The sequence below is a fragment of the Canis lupus genome, chromosome X, assembly GCF_011100685.1.
Source record: "Canis lupus familiaris isolate Mischka breed German Shepherd chromosome X, alternate assembly UU_Cfam_GSD_1.0, whole genome shotgun sequence".
Classification (NCBI taxonomy): Eukaryota; Metazoa; Chordata; class Mammalia; order Carnivora; family Canidae; genus Canis; species Canis lupus.
In genome coordinates, this window is record NC_049260.1 from 46,813,497 (window position 1) to 46,825,787 (window position 12,291).

Below are 12,291 nucleotides of genomic sequence, written 5' to 3' on the forward strand. Positions count from 1 at the left end.
TGAAGGGGTGAGGTTGTAGAACTGCCTTGTGGTATCTCAGAGGCAAAGGAGCTAGGGTTTGGATAGGTGGTCTGGGTTTCTAGGTATGAGAACCCAACAGTTGAAGCGTTTGGGGGCCAAAGCTGGATAAACTCCCTCTTCCCTCAGGATAAGCGAGAGGTCTGGTGAATCTCCCTCTCCTCATTCTCCCCTAACTCAGGCCCCTTCGCCTCAGGCTTAGCTGTTACTCGGCCTTTCAGAAAAATGGATAGGAGAAATGACCGCAATTATAGGATTCTCCCATTCCAAGTGAGGCATCTCTATTCTCACCAGGCCATCTGCCCAGTCCTGAGTTCATTTACTGGTCTTGAGCCCCTTACTACTCTGTAGTTGAAGAATTTCCTAGCTTATCCTGTATCAGTCTTTCCCTGCAAGATGAAGGAGGAGAGAAAAACCTATCTGACTTTATCTTCTGCTCCCTCCCTTTTTCTTTATCCCCCCCTTCAATCACTGCTCAGAGGAAGAGGAGGCCTTTGTGGAAAGGGTGCACTGTAGGGAGGCCAGATGGTTCAGCAGATCATAATTCTAAGTGTGTAGGGCCCCCTTCTTTCCCCCTGGGAGCCTGGGGCTTCACTTCCCTCCAGATATACAGATTGAGACCACAGAAGAGGACAGTGTCTTGCTGATGCAATACCCTCTTGGCGGCAACCAAGGACTCTCTGGCCATGGACCTACCAGTTGCTGACCCGCCTAAGAAAAGCAAGATCAAGAATGCTCCCGTTAAGGCTGTTACAAAGACCATACGTGTTGCCCATACAGTCTCATCTGCCAATGTGATTGCCACTAACAAGCCTAAAGTAACTTTGCAGTCTTTATTTATTATTTTTTTAGTTTCTTTTTTTTATAAATTTATTTTTTATTGGTGTTCAATTTGCCAACATAGAGAATAACACCCAGTGCTCATCCCGTCAGGTGTCCACCTCAGTGCCCGTCACCCAGTCACCCCCACCTCCCGCCCACCTCCCCTTCCACCACCCCTAGTTCGTTTCCCAGAGTTAGGAGTCTCTCATGTTCTGTCTCCCTTTCTGATATTTCCCACTTATTTTCTCTCCTTTCCCCTTTATTCCCTTTCATTATTATTTATATTCCCCAAATGAATGAGACAATATAATGTTTGTCCTCCGATTGACTTATTTCACTCAGCATAATACCTTCCAGTTCCATTCACGTCGAAGTAAATGGTGGGTGTCTGTCGTTTCTAATGGCTGAGTAATATTCCATTGTATACATAAACCAATGAAACGCCGGGACACCTGCACCCCGATGTTTATAGCAGCAATGTCCACAATAGCCAAACTGTGGAAGGAGCCTCAGTGTCCACTGAAAGATGAATGGATAAACTTTGCAGTCTTTAAATCTGCCTATCATCCCCCAGATCAACCAGGCTTCAGCTACCACTGAAGCAGCCAATACTCAGGCTTCTGTAGTCACTGCTCAGCCTAAGAAAGCCAGTAAGACAAAGAGAATTACTGCTAAGACAACCCAAAGCTCCCAATCTCCAACTGGTAAGTAGAGTGTCACTACACAGATCAAGGCACTCTTGCAGGCTCTATACCAGACATCCTGCAGGCTATCCAGGTTTCAGTTAGCAGTGGGTCAGCCAACTCCCAGGTCTTGACAGCCTTCACTAAGCCTACGGAAGTTTCCAAAGCTAAGAAGGCTGCTGATAAGGCCATAACTAGTACTATTGATATCTCATTGGCTCCAACCACCACCCACTCAGCTACCACCCAAGGCCAACTTACTAATGAGGCAGCCACTACCCATGCCACAGCAGCTGGCATCAGATCTAATAAAACCTCCAAAGCGAAGAAGGCAACTGTTAAATACTGACACTGAACTCCTAAAGGCCCCGAATACTGACACTGAACTCCTAGAGGGCCCAAAATACTGACACTGAACTCCTAGAGGCCCCAAATACCAAGACAGCTACCAGGCAGACTGAGGCCTCAGCAGCAGCTATCTGGCCCCCAAAATTCAGGGGCAAGAAGGCTGCCAATAGAAGCCCAAATTCTGCCTATGAGGTCTCTCAGGCTCCATCTGCTGCTCAAATGGTCACAAACCAAGCCCTAGCAGCCACCTTTCAGGTCAAGAGAGGGTCCAGGGCTCATATGTCTGCCACTAAAGCACAGACAGCCGAAAGTCAGACTAAAATTGTTGACCAACGGGCCCAGGCCAAGATGGCCACTTTTAAGACTAACATAAGTGCTCTTGAGACTCAGGTTGCTGCTGCTGTCCAGGCCCTGGCAGATGACTACCTGGCCCAGTTGAGTCTCCACAACCAGGACCCAGGGCAAGAGGAACCAAAAGGTGAGATCTCTGACATCACCATTCTTAACTCTTCACTTCTTTTCCATTCCTATGCTCCTGGTTTGTTCATTTGTTCTATAAAAGTTTATTGAGACTTTTTGCTTTGAGCCAGTCCCTCTGTTTGGATAGGCTATGAGAGATGCTGAGAAGAACATGATACAGTTCCTGCTCCCTGACAATCCATGGATTGGTGGGGAAATAATACATCCATACACTTAGCTACAACCTGGTTATAATTCAACTTGTATTTACATAATAGTTACCATGTGCTATGTTTTCTCTTACAGGTTGTGTCCTTATTTTTTGAAAGTAACTCCTACTATCTAGGGACCATAGATCCCAGTTTTATAGATGAAAAAACTGAGTCCCAGAGAGATGAAGTGATTTGTCCAAGGTATACAGCTAGCAAAATCAGTGGTGACCAAAATAAGAGGAGGAACCCCGGGTCCTGCCCTTGGGTTGCTTTTGTCCTGAAAGGGAAATGAAACTCCTGGCTAGAAGATAGTGAAGACAAATCTAGGACTTCTGACCGTCCAATCTGGCCAATTGGATGGTCAGAACCCACTATAGGAAGGGTTTGGGAGATTTTCAGGAGACGGTAGGGTAGGGAGACAGAGCCTTTCATCTGGTGACTCTAGACCTTCCTTCTTTTTGATGATGTAGTCAAAGCATCTGAATGGAGATGAGAGAGGTGGTAGTAATTACAGGTTGATCCCATGGGGCTGGAGGCCTCTGCCAGCCTGAAACGTGGCCATTTTGCAAGAAAGGGTAAGAATCCAATTCTGCCCAGTCTCTTTTCTTCTTTACCTTCCCTCTTTTCTGTCATTCTTCCAAGTTTTCTAAAAACATATTGAGTTCTCCCCATGTATTCCTCTTCTCCCAGGCAAATAAGTTGGTGAAATACCTGTTGGTTAAGGACCAAAGATCCCCATCAAGTGCTCAGGTAGAGTCATACCAACTCTCCTCCCTGAAATCTCCTCTCCACTCCCCTCCCTCCTCTGCTCTGGGGTAACCATTTACTTTTATAGCCTTTTTGTTCTCTCATATATCCTCCCTTACTCTTCACATTCTGATATGGCTGGCATCTCCCATTAGCACAGTTCAGGACTCAGACTGCACTGACCCCACAAGCTGGCAAAAGGGCTGCAGTTCTGTGGCCCCCGCACAGCCTGGCTGCTCCCACCTCTCCCTTCCTACAGACATGCTGAAGGATGTCATCCAAGAATATGATGAATATTTCCCAGAGATCATTGAATGAGCAAGCTACGCTCTGGAGAAAGTGAAGGGGCAGCCCTGGGGGATGGGCACAATGGGGAAGCCTTGACTCAACAAAGACATACATGACCCTTCTGGGATAGATCAAAGAGACTTTCTATTTTTTTAATAAATTTATTTTTTTATTGGTGTTCAATTTGTCAACATACAGAATAACACCCAGTGCTCATCCCGTCAAGTGCCCACCTCAGTGCCTGCCATCCAGTCACCCCCACCCCCCCACCCACCTCCCCTTCCACCACCCCTAGTTCGTTTCCCAGAGTTAGGAGTCTTTCATGTTCTGTCTCCCTTTCTGATATTTCCCACTTATTTTTTCTCTTTTCTCCTTTATTCCCTTTCACTATTTTTTCTCCTTTCTCCTTTATTCCCTTTCACTATTTTTTATATTCCCCAAATGAATGAGACTATATAATTTTCAAAGGGACTTTCTATCCCCATTACTATGCAGTTGGGCAAACGGTGGCATAAGTAGGAACATAGACTAGCCCAGGGTCACACTGAAAGCCAGTGGTAAAACACAGCTAGGGCTCAAACCTCCTTTTTTTTTTTTTTTTTTTTTTTTTTTGGGCTCAAACCTCCTAAGTTAGTTCTGTCTGATGCTGTCTGATGCTGGATGTGTCCTGTAATGCATTTTAGATGGTCACCTCTCCATTTCACTCTCCATTCTCTATCTCCCTAGATTCCCACTAATTACAAAGGTGATGCTGATAATAGTACATTTCTTACCTGTTTTCTGTAGTGGTGACCACTTAGCTAAGTGCTTTACCTGCATTATCTCACTGATTTCTCACATACACTCAAAACTCTAGCTACACAGGGAACTGTGGGATGCTCAGGAAGCTCACTGGTGCCTAGGTTGAATTTTGTGATCTCACAGGCTATATTTTTACTTGGCAGATGTTTTGAGTCAATCTGAAAGAAATTGATAAGCAAAGTAACTTGCATATTCTCATCAGCATTCAGGAATTCTCTGCAGGCATACTGGGAATGTAAGTTGGGAAAGGGCTGGGGTGGGAGGGAGGCTTTGCTTCTGTCTATGGCACTACCCCATCCCTGTCATCTCTCCCCATATCTCCTTGGAGAGGCAGAAAGTCAGGGCCTAAAAAGCCCCTGTTTAAGCTTCATCACATAGTTGGAACCCTGCAGATGGTAGTGGTACTTGATTATGATTGACTAAAGAGTATAGAAGCCTGGAGAAGTGCATTCCTACTGTCTTGTTTTCTGTTTATACAGAAGCTTTCAGGAAAAGCAGACCTGTTGTTGCCTGTCTCTTCCTACTGGCTTTGGTAGAGTGGTTCTTCCTGGTATGGGTGAATCATGATGCTTGAAGGATAGGAGCATCTCTGGGGCTGTACCTAGAATTCTCTTGGAGCAGGGGGGTCAGTTTGGGAGAGAAAGAAAGGACTCACATTAGCTGGGTGCCTAGGTTGTTTCAGGTTGATAGGCATTCTTCTATCCTTTTGGCAACCTGGGGCAGAGGAGCATTGGATTTTGCCATTCTACTTAACAGGAGACTGAGACTCAAGAGTCTAAGTGCCTTGCTCAGCGTCACATAGACCTTGAAGTATAGACTGGGAAGAATTCTGTCATGTGTGAGGAATCTGGGAGAGGGCAGCCTAGTGAGCTGGCTGATATGTTTTTTGCAGATGGCTGCTGGACATAAATCTTCTCTCTACCTTGTTATTTCCCTAGGGTTAAGGATTCGCCAAAGCTAGGTCTCCTCATGGTGCTCCTTAGCATCATCTTTATGAATGGAAATTGGTCCAGTGAGGGCGAGTGACTGGGCATGTAGCTGAATGGGTGGCCACAGTTGGAATTCCACATGTTCATTTTCTGTCCCTGTCTCCTCTTGCCTCCCTTTGCAGCTGTCATCTGGGAGGTGCTGCGCAAGCTGGGGCTGCGCCCTGGGTATGATTGGGCTCTCTCAGTGCTTGCTGTCCGTGTTGTTGTTTGGCAAGAGAGGATGGTCCCAGGATTGCATCAGCTTGGTGGTCTGGTGGTGTGGGAATGGGATGCTGGACTGGGTAGAGGGTCCAGGGTTCTGACCTGGGTGGACGGGTAAATGGTCCTGAACTCTCTGCACTTTCCCACCCCTATGTCATTCCAAACTGAGATAAAAGATAGAACTTTAGGGGCATTCCTGACAAAGAACCATCTGGCTTCAACTTACTGTTTCTAGTGACTGTGTGTTCACTACTTTTCTGGCTTCACTGGGACTGCTATATGTGCTAGAGAGGTCTCTTCCATGTTGAGAAACGCCTCTTCCCTCATATGGGAAGTTTTCTTCTCTGTTTATGGGTTATTTTTCCCATCGTCAGGGTGAGGCACTCTCTCTTTGGGGAAATAAGGAAGCTCATCCCAGACGAATTTGTGAAGCAGAAGTAAGTGGCATTTGGAGGCTTTGTCTGGCCCTGAAGTGTTCTGAGTGTGCTGCTCTGGTTCAGAAAGTGCTCAATCAGCTCTTTTATTACACTAGCTTTAGATGCAGTATGGGCATCCTATGCCCTAGAACTGAGTCTTGTCCACAATTCCCATGAGTGGACAGTTCCAGGATTGGGCTAGACTAAAGGCCAATTGCTTTGGGGTGTGCTCAGAGCAGGGTACCTGAAGAATGGCTCCTCTGTTTACAACACACCCAACAGGAACTTGGGCTTACTCCTCACAGGTTTCAAGGTACTTTGGCCTTCCTGTGACATCATGCCCTATACGTGCCTTCTATGAAGCATCAAGTGACAGCCTTGCACAAGTCCAAAAGGAAATGACTCAATATTGGAGACCAATGCCACAAACTGTGTTTGGGAGTGAGTGTAGGGAAGGAGGGTCTTAGAAATCCTTGTTGTAGGAGCTGAGTTTAGTATTTGAAGGGGCTTGCCACCTGGTACCATTGGTTGCACAATAGATTTGTTTGGTTAGAAGCAAGTTTCATTTCCATTCTCCAAGGTACCTGGAGTACAAGAGGGTCCCTAACAGCAGATCACCTGAATATGAATTCTGGGGCTTGCACTCTTACCATGAGACTAGCAAGATGAAAGTCCTCAAGTTTTCATGCAAGGTAATAGGAGAGCTTCCCTGACTTGTAATATTAAGGATACTGGATGTCCCTTGCTGGGGAAGACTATGTGCAAGGGTGGTCAGGTACAGGGCAGCCTGCAGTTAGTATATAAACATATGGAACTTCACTGATGTCTGAGAATGCTGCTGAACATAAAGTTTACATTGTTTCATTCTTTTTTCATACTTTGTGTTAGTCTTCTTGCATTGTCATAACAAAATACTACAGACTGGGTGACTTAAACAACAGAAATTTATTTTCTCACAGTTATGGAGGCTGAAAGCCCCAGATTAAGGTCCAGCAGGATCGGTTTCTGAAGAAACCTCTCCCTCTGGCTTGCAGATGAATATTTTCCTGCTGTGTTCTCACACAGTAGAGAAAGGGCCTTTTATAAAAACACTAATCTTATTTGACCAGGGCCTCACCATTATGACCTCATTTAACTCTACTTCCATTAAGGCCCAATCTCCAAATATAGTCACATTGGGAGCTGGTGCATTAACATATGAACTTGGGGGACACAAACATTCAATCCATAACATACTCTTTTATCATTTCCCATCTTCTCAGTGAGGTTAAGTAACTTGTCCAAAGTCACACAACACCTTAGTTATCAGAGCTGAAACTAGATCTCAGGACTGACCCATGATAGAGCCTCAGAAAACTAAGAATTAAAAAAAAATACTGCTGCTATTGGTTTTATACAAAGCCCATAGTATGTAATTAATACATAGTTACAAATGTTATTGTCCTTATATTATCATTCCCATTTCAGATGCAGAAGAAAGACATCAAAGACTGGGCTGCTTAGTACCAGGCGGTAGAGATGGAAGTGCAAGCTGCAGCTGTGGCTGTGGCTGAGGCTGAGGCAAGGGCTGAGGCAAGGGCTGAGGCAAGATCCCAGATGAGGATTGGAGAAGAAGCTGTGGCTGGGCCCTGGAATTGGGATGACATGGCTATCGACTGCCTAACAAAGGAAGAGTTAGGTGATAATGCTCAGTCCTGGAACAGATTTTAATTTGAAATTGAGACCAGAGCCCAAGAAAATGCCGAAGCCAGCACCAACATCGACTTCAACAGAGGAGCTAGTACCAGGGTTACCTTCAGTGATAATGCTAGCATTAGCTTCAGTGCTACGCCCAGACCCAGTGGTGGCTTTGGTGGCAGAGCTGGCATTAGCTTTGGTGGCACACCCAGGACCAGTTCCAGCTTCAGCAGTACAGCCAGCATTTGCATTAGTGGTATACCCAGCACTAGCACTAGTTTTGGTGGTGCAGCCAGTACCAGCTCTAGTTTCAACAGTGAAGCCTGCATTAGCTTTAGTGGCATACTTTGTACCAGTGCCATCTTTGGTGGTGGGGTCAGCTCTAGTTTCAGTGTCTCACTTAGCACCAGTCCCAGTTTCAGTGGTGGAGCCAGCTCTGGCTTTGGAGGCACACTCAGCACCACCACTGGCTTCAATGGTGCATTTACTACCAGTAGCAGATTTAGCAGTATGCCCAGAACCAGTTCAGTCTTTAGTGGTGCACTTAGCATCAGGACTGGATTTGGTGGCACATTGAGCACTAGTGTCTGCTTTGGTTTCTCTCCCAGCTCTGGTGCCAGCTTTGGTGGCACACTTAATACCAGTTTCTGCTTTGGTGGCTCTCCTAGCACCACCACTGGTTTTGATGGAGTACTCAGCACCAGTGTCCCCTTTGGTGGCTCTTCCAGCACCAGCACTGACTTTGGTGGTACACTAAGCACCAGCATCTGCTTTGGTGGCTCTTCCAGCACTGGTGCCAGCTTTGGTGGTTCATTCAGCACCAGTGCTGGTTTTAGCAGTGCTGTCAGCACTAGTGCTAGCTTTAGCAGTGCACCCAGCACCATCTCTGGCTTTGGCAGTATGTTCAGCACCAATGCTGACTTCAGTGGGGCGCTTAGCACCACTACTGACTCTGGCATTGCTCCCAGTACCAGCATTGGCTTTGGTGGAATTCCCAGCACCAGCCTCTGCTTTGGCAGTATGTCTAACACCAACCTATGCTTTGGTGGCCCTCCTAGCACTAGCACCTGCTTTAGTGGTGCTACCAGTGCTAGTTTTGGTGATGGATCCAGTACCGCTGCTGGTTTCATCTTTGGCAATGGGTTAAGCACCAATGCTGGATTTCGTGGTGGGCTGAGCACCAGTGCTGGCTTTCGTAGTGGACTAGGCACCAGTGCTATCTTCAGTAGTGAACTGAACACCAGTGCTGGCTTTGGTGGTGGACTGATCTCAAATGATGGCTTTGGTGATGGACTGGGCACCAACGCTGGTTTTAGCAGCACACTTGGCACAAGTGCTGGCTTTAGTGGTGGCCTCAGCATCAGTGATGGTTTTGGTGCTGGCCCTAATAACAGCTTCAACAGAGGACCAAGTACCATCATTGGCTTTGGCAGTGGTTCCAACACCAGCACTGGCTTTATTGGCGAACCCTGCACCAGCACCAGCTTCAATTGTGGACCCAGTTCTATCACTGGCTTCAGCAGTGGACCAAGCAGTAGTGCTGGCTTTGGCGGTGGACTGAGAAATGGTGCTGGCTTTAGTGGTGGAGCCACCAGACTTGGTGCCTGTAGCTTCTCTTATGGCTAGTGAGGTTTCAGGTAATTACAACATTTGCTCAGCCATGGCCCATGGGGATGGGCATAAGAACTGGGAAATGTTATAAGAAACCCCAAAGGGGGAGGTTTGGGTAGGGAGATGAGGACAATGAAGGAAGTATGAGGAAACAGTATATTTGGTGCTAAAATGTGTTCCTGTTTGGTGTTGTTTTTAGCTTTATTTCCCAGGTTTGCAGATACAGCTAATGAATTCCAGCAGTTCTTCCCAAGTAGCCAAGGTACATCCTTGGGATCTTTGTCCACACAGCAGTATAAACAGACATTATCAATCAGCTGAGGATGACACACTATGAAAAATCTGTTTGCAGATCCTGCTTTATTGTTTGCTTATTGTGTGTTATCATATTTTGGTATCAGAGTTACATTAAATTTGCAAAATGAATTGGAGTTTTTTATGTTTTTTAATGTGCTTGTTGTGAGTTATATTTCAGGTTCCTAGAAGAACTAGAGATCAGTGTAGCTCTTCAGAGAAGGGGGGGCTGCAGCTTTAGGCTAAAATAAAAATATTATTTCAATGGGATAGAGACCTGGAGAAAGTATAGCAGACAAGGGGATTATAGCTTGAATGAAGATATAGAGGGAAAGCCTGGAATAGAAGGCAGAGGGAGAGGGTTTTGGACAGTAAATATTGATCCATTTTGAGACATTTGTATAAGAATAGAGAGATAGGCTGTATAAGAATAGAGGTAGACACAAGAACAAGGGAGGGTTTTCTTGAGATAGGAAAGAGAGATCTGAACATGTTGCAGAGTGTAGGGGCAAAAGCCAATAAAGGAGATAGATATTCTATAATAGTCAAGAATGGACTGAAGTAGCCCATGCCTGACAAGGTGGGATGGGATAGAGTGCCAGGGAATAGAGGGTGACCCTGACTTTGAATAGGATTTAAGGGTGGCTGTGGAAGCAGATAAATGTAGGTTTGTTTCAAACAGTAGATCTTCCCAAAAAAGGTGATATGAAAAAGGTGATACAAGGTTTGGGGCTTGCTGGTGGCTATGATGGAAGAACAAAGGAATCAAGGCAGTGAGTACATGAGTCTGTCTCTTTATCCCTGCGTTGCTGATACCTCGGTGCATGAAGAGTGGCTAAAGAAATGGAACATAGGATTCAAGCTGTCTAAGGATGGAGGAACAATGAGGAGGAAAAGATGATAGATTGGAAGACAATTGAGGAATCAAAGGATTATACTCTTGATGCAGTACAAGAACAAATCTTGTTCATTCAGGAAATACTATACACATGCCTACTATGTGGGAGGCATGTTTCTAGGGATCCTGCAGATGACACAGAGAGTTGTAAGGACTGGGGGCCAGTGGTCAGATAGTGAGATCCTTGTATTAAAGAAGTCATACTGGGTGTGGGGTGTCTAGATGGTCTATAGAGTAGATGGCTAAGGGGAAAATGATCATTGTTTTGAGGGGTCAGGGGACTTGGAGGGCAGATTATTATTTGGATCATTTGTATGGACAGTGAAATCATTCAGGATGGCAGCAGGAGTTGGAGAAGAGAGGAACACTGTGGTCTAGTTACAAATTCTTCTGAGTGTAGGAATGAAGGTGTCAGGTCCTCAGCTATGCTGCCCACCAAGAAATGAGGCCATAGGTCCTCACAGAGACATATCTCCTCCCTCACTTTTAGAGTTGCTACCCCAGAACCCTTCCCTCCAGTAAGCCCTCATCCATTCCACACCCCACAACACCAGAGGCACTTCACAAGGTTGGGATCTTAAGAAGATCTTGTGGGGGAAACCTCACAATGCCTTCCTCTCCCCTTTTGTAAGCAGCAAGAGAAGTCTTTATTATTAATAAGGATTTATTAACTTAGAAAAAGTTTCATTCAGAGCTAGACACCTCCTTGGTTGTAGCTAGAAATCAAGATGTGTTTCGAAGCTGCTGAGGGCTTCTTCACTGGAAGCAAGGCTCTTTCAGTGAGGCCAAGTCCAGGGTCTTAAGGTAAAGGAAGTACAAGGACAGCAGCTCTTAAAAGGTGTGAGACAATGAGAGCAAAGGCAGTTTCACTTCTTGGAAAGGGCTCAATAGTGGGCAGGGACAGTGTCCAGGGCTTCTTCAGGTTCTCGGGTGATGTCCACATTCTGAGAGGAGAGAGCCCAGGATTAATAGGAAGGAGCCAGCACTGTAGAGCCCCAGCCCCTTCCCCGCCTCTTGTTCTCACTGCCAGGCTCTCCTCCTTCAGCCAGGCCTTGATCGTTACATTTTTCTCAGGCAAGCCTCTGGGGAATCTCAACTTGAGGACTTTCGGGTAGGCATTGCTGTAGCCCTGCATCTCAATGGCACTTCAGGCCTGGGCCACAGTTCCTGCATTTTTTGGTGCTGGTTATTCTACCTGTTGGTACGAGACACTCAAGCTCTGTGGGATTGGGCCAGCCTTTCTGTGCAGGTGGGTGCTTTCACCATGTGCCAACTTAGGCCACAGAGCCCCTCACCTACCTCAGGTTTCTCCCGGTGCGTGTTTACGGCTTCCACGTTCAGGTAGATGGACTCCACTTTGCAGCCTCAGAAAAGAACAGCCAGTCCATCCATAAGCCCCCAAGGTAAGCACAAATCTTCCCCAAGGTGTCATTCACTCCCTCACTTATCACTACCTATACCCCCAGCCCCACACCATGTAGATTGTGACTGCTCTGCAGGACAGGGAATGTAGATCTGCTGAGTGATGTATGGGGAAGACACCAGATCTAAGAGAAGCCAATGAGGTATCTTCTCAGCTGCCCCTAATAGTCTCAGAGTTCTCTGAGCCTCAGTTGCTCAAATGGGAATAGGAAGGAGATGAGAATAGATGATCTCTAAGGATTCCCCCCAAGTCTTGTGCTCTGTGAGACAGCAATCTAATGTATATAATAGTGGTAGAGCCCTATAGATCTTCTAAGCTGTGTTAAGTGCTGAAGTGGTGGAAAAGCCTTAGAGCTACTGCCTTGGGACAATGAGTCCCAGGTAAAATTTATTTAGAGGACAGGG

At 46.2% G+C, this 12,291-nt stretch overlaps 2 protein-coding genes and 1 non-coding gene across 9 annotated transcripts in view; 2 read left to right on the forward strand and 1 right to left on the reverse strand.

Annotated features, from left to right (window-relative positions):
- Nucleotides 1-243: 243 nt before the first annotated feature.
- Nucleotides 244-9,392, forward strand: TRO (trophinin). Its single transcript, XM_038586509.1, is given in 11 exon segments — nucleotides 244-288; nucleotides 3,013-3,117; nucleotides 3,233-3,266; nucleotides 3,269-3,292; nucleotides 3,549-3,628; nucleotides 4,522-4,613; nucleotides 5,317-5,396; nucleotides 5,490-5,532; nucleotides 5,943-6,005; nucleotides 6,565-6,676; nucleotides 7,452-9,392. Coding segments are annotated over 11 exon segments (2,514 nt in total). The 3' UTR covers nucleotides 9,288-9,392.
- Nucleotides 6,206-6,334, forward strand: LOC119868669. Its single transcript, XR_005386644.1, has one exon. It is a non-coding gene; the product is annotated as a small nucleolar RNA SNORA11 (small nucleolar RNA).
- Nucleotides 9,393-11,110: 1,718 nt separating the features above from the next.
- The window catches only part of PFKFB1 (6-phosphofructo-2-kinase/fructose-2,6-biphosphatase 1), a 73,853-nt gene continuing 72,672 nt past the window's right edge, over nucleotides 11,111-12,291 (reverse strand). For all 7 annotated transcript variants that reach the window (XM_038587529.1, XM_038587527.1, XM_038587528.1 and 4 more), the window contains 2 exons: nucleotides 11,764-11,828; nucleotides 11,111-11,408 (listed from right to left, as the gene is read on the reverse strand). In XM_038587529.1, the coding sequence (XP_038443457.1) occupies nucleotides 11,349-11,408; nucleotides 11,764-11,828 (125 nt within the window). In that variant the 3' untranslated portion in view covers nucleotides 11,111-11,348. The remainder of the gene's footprint in view (nucleotides 11,409-11,763; nucleotides 11,829-12,291) is intronic.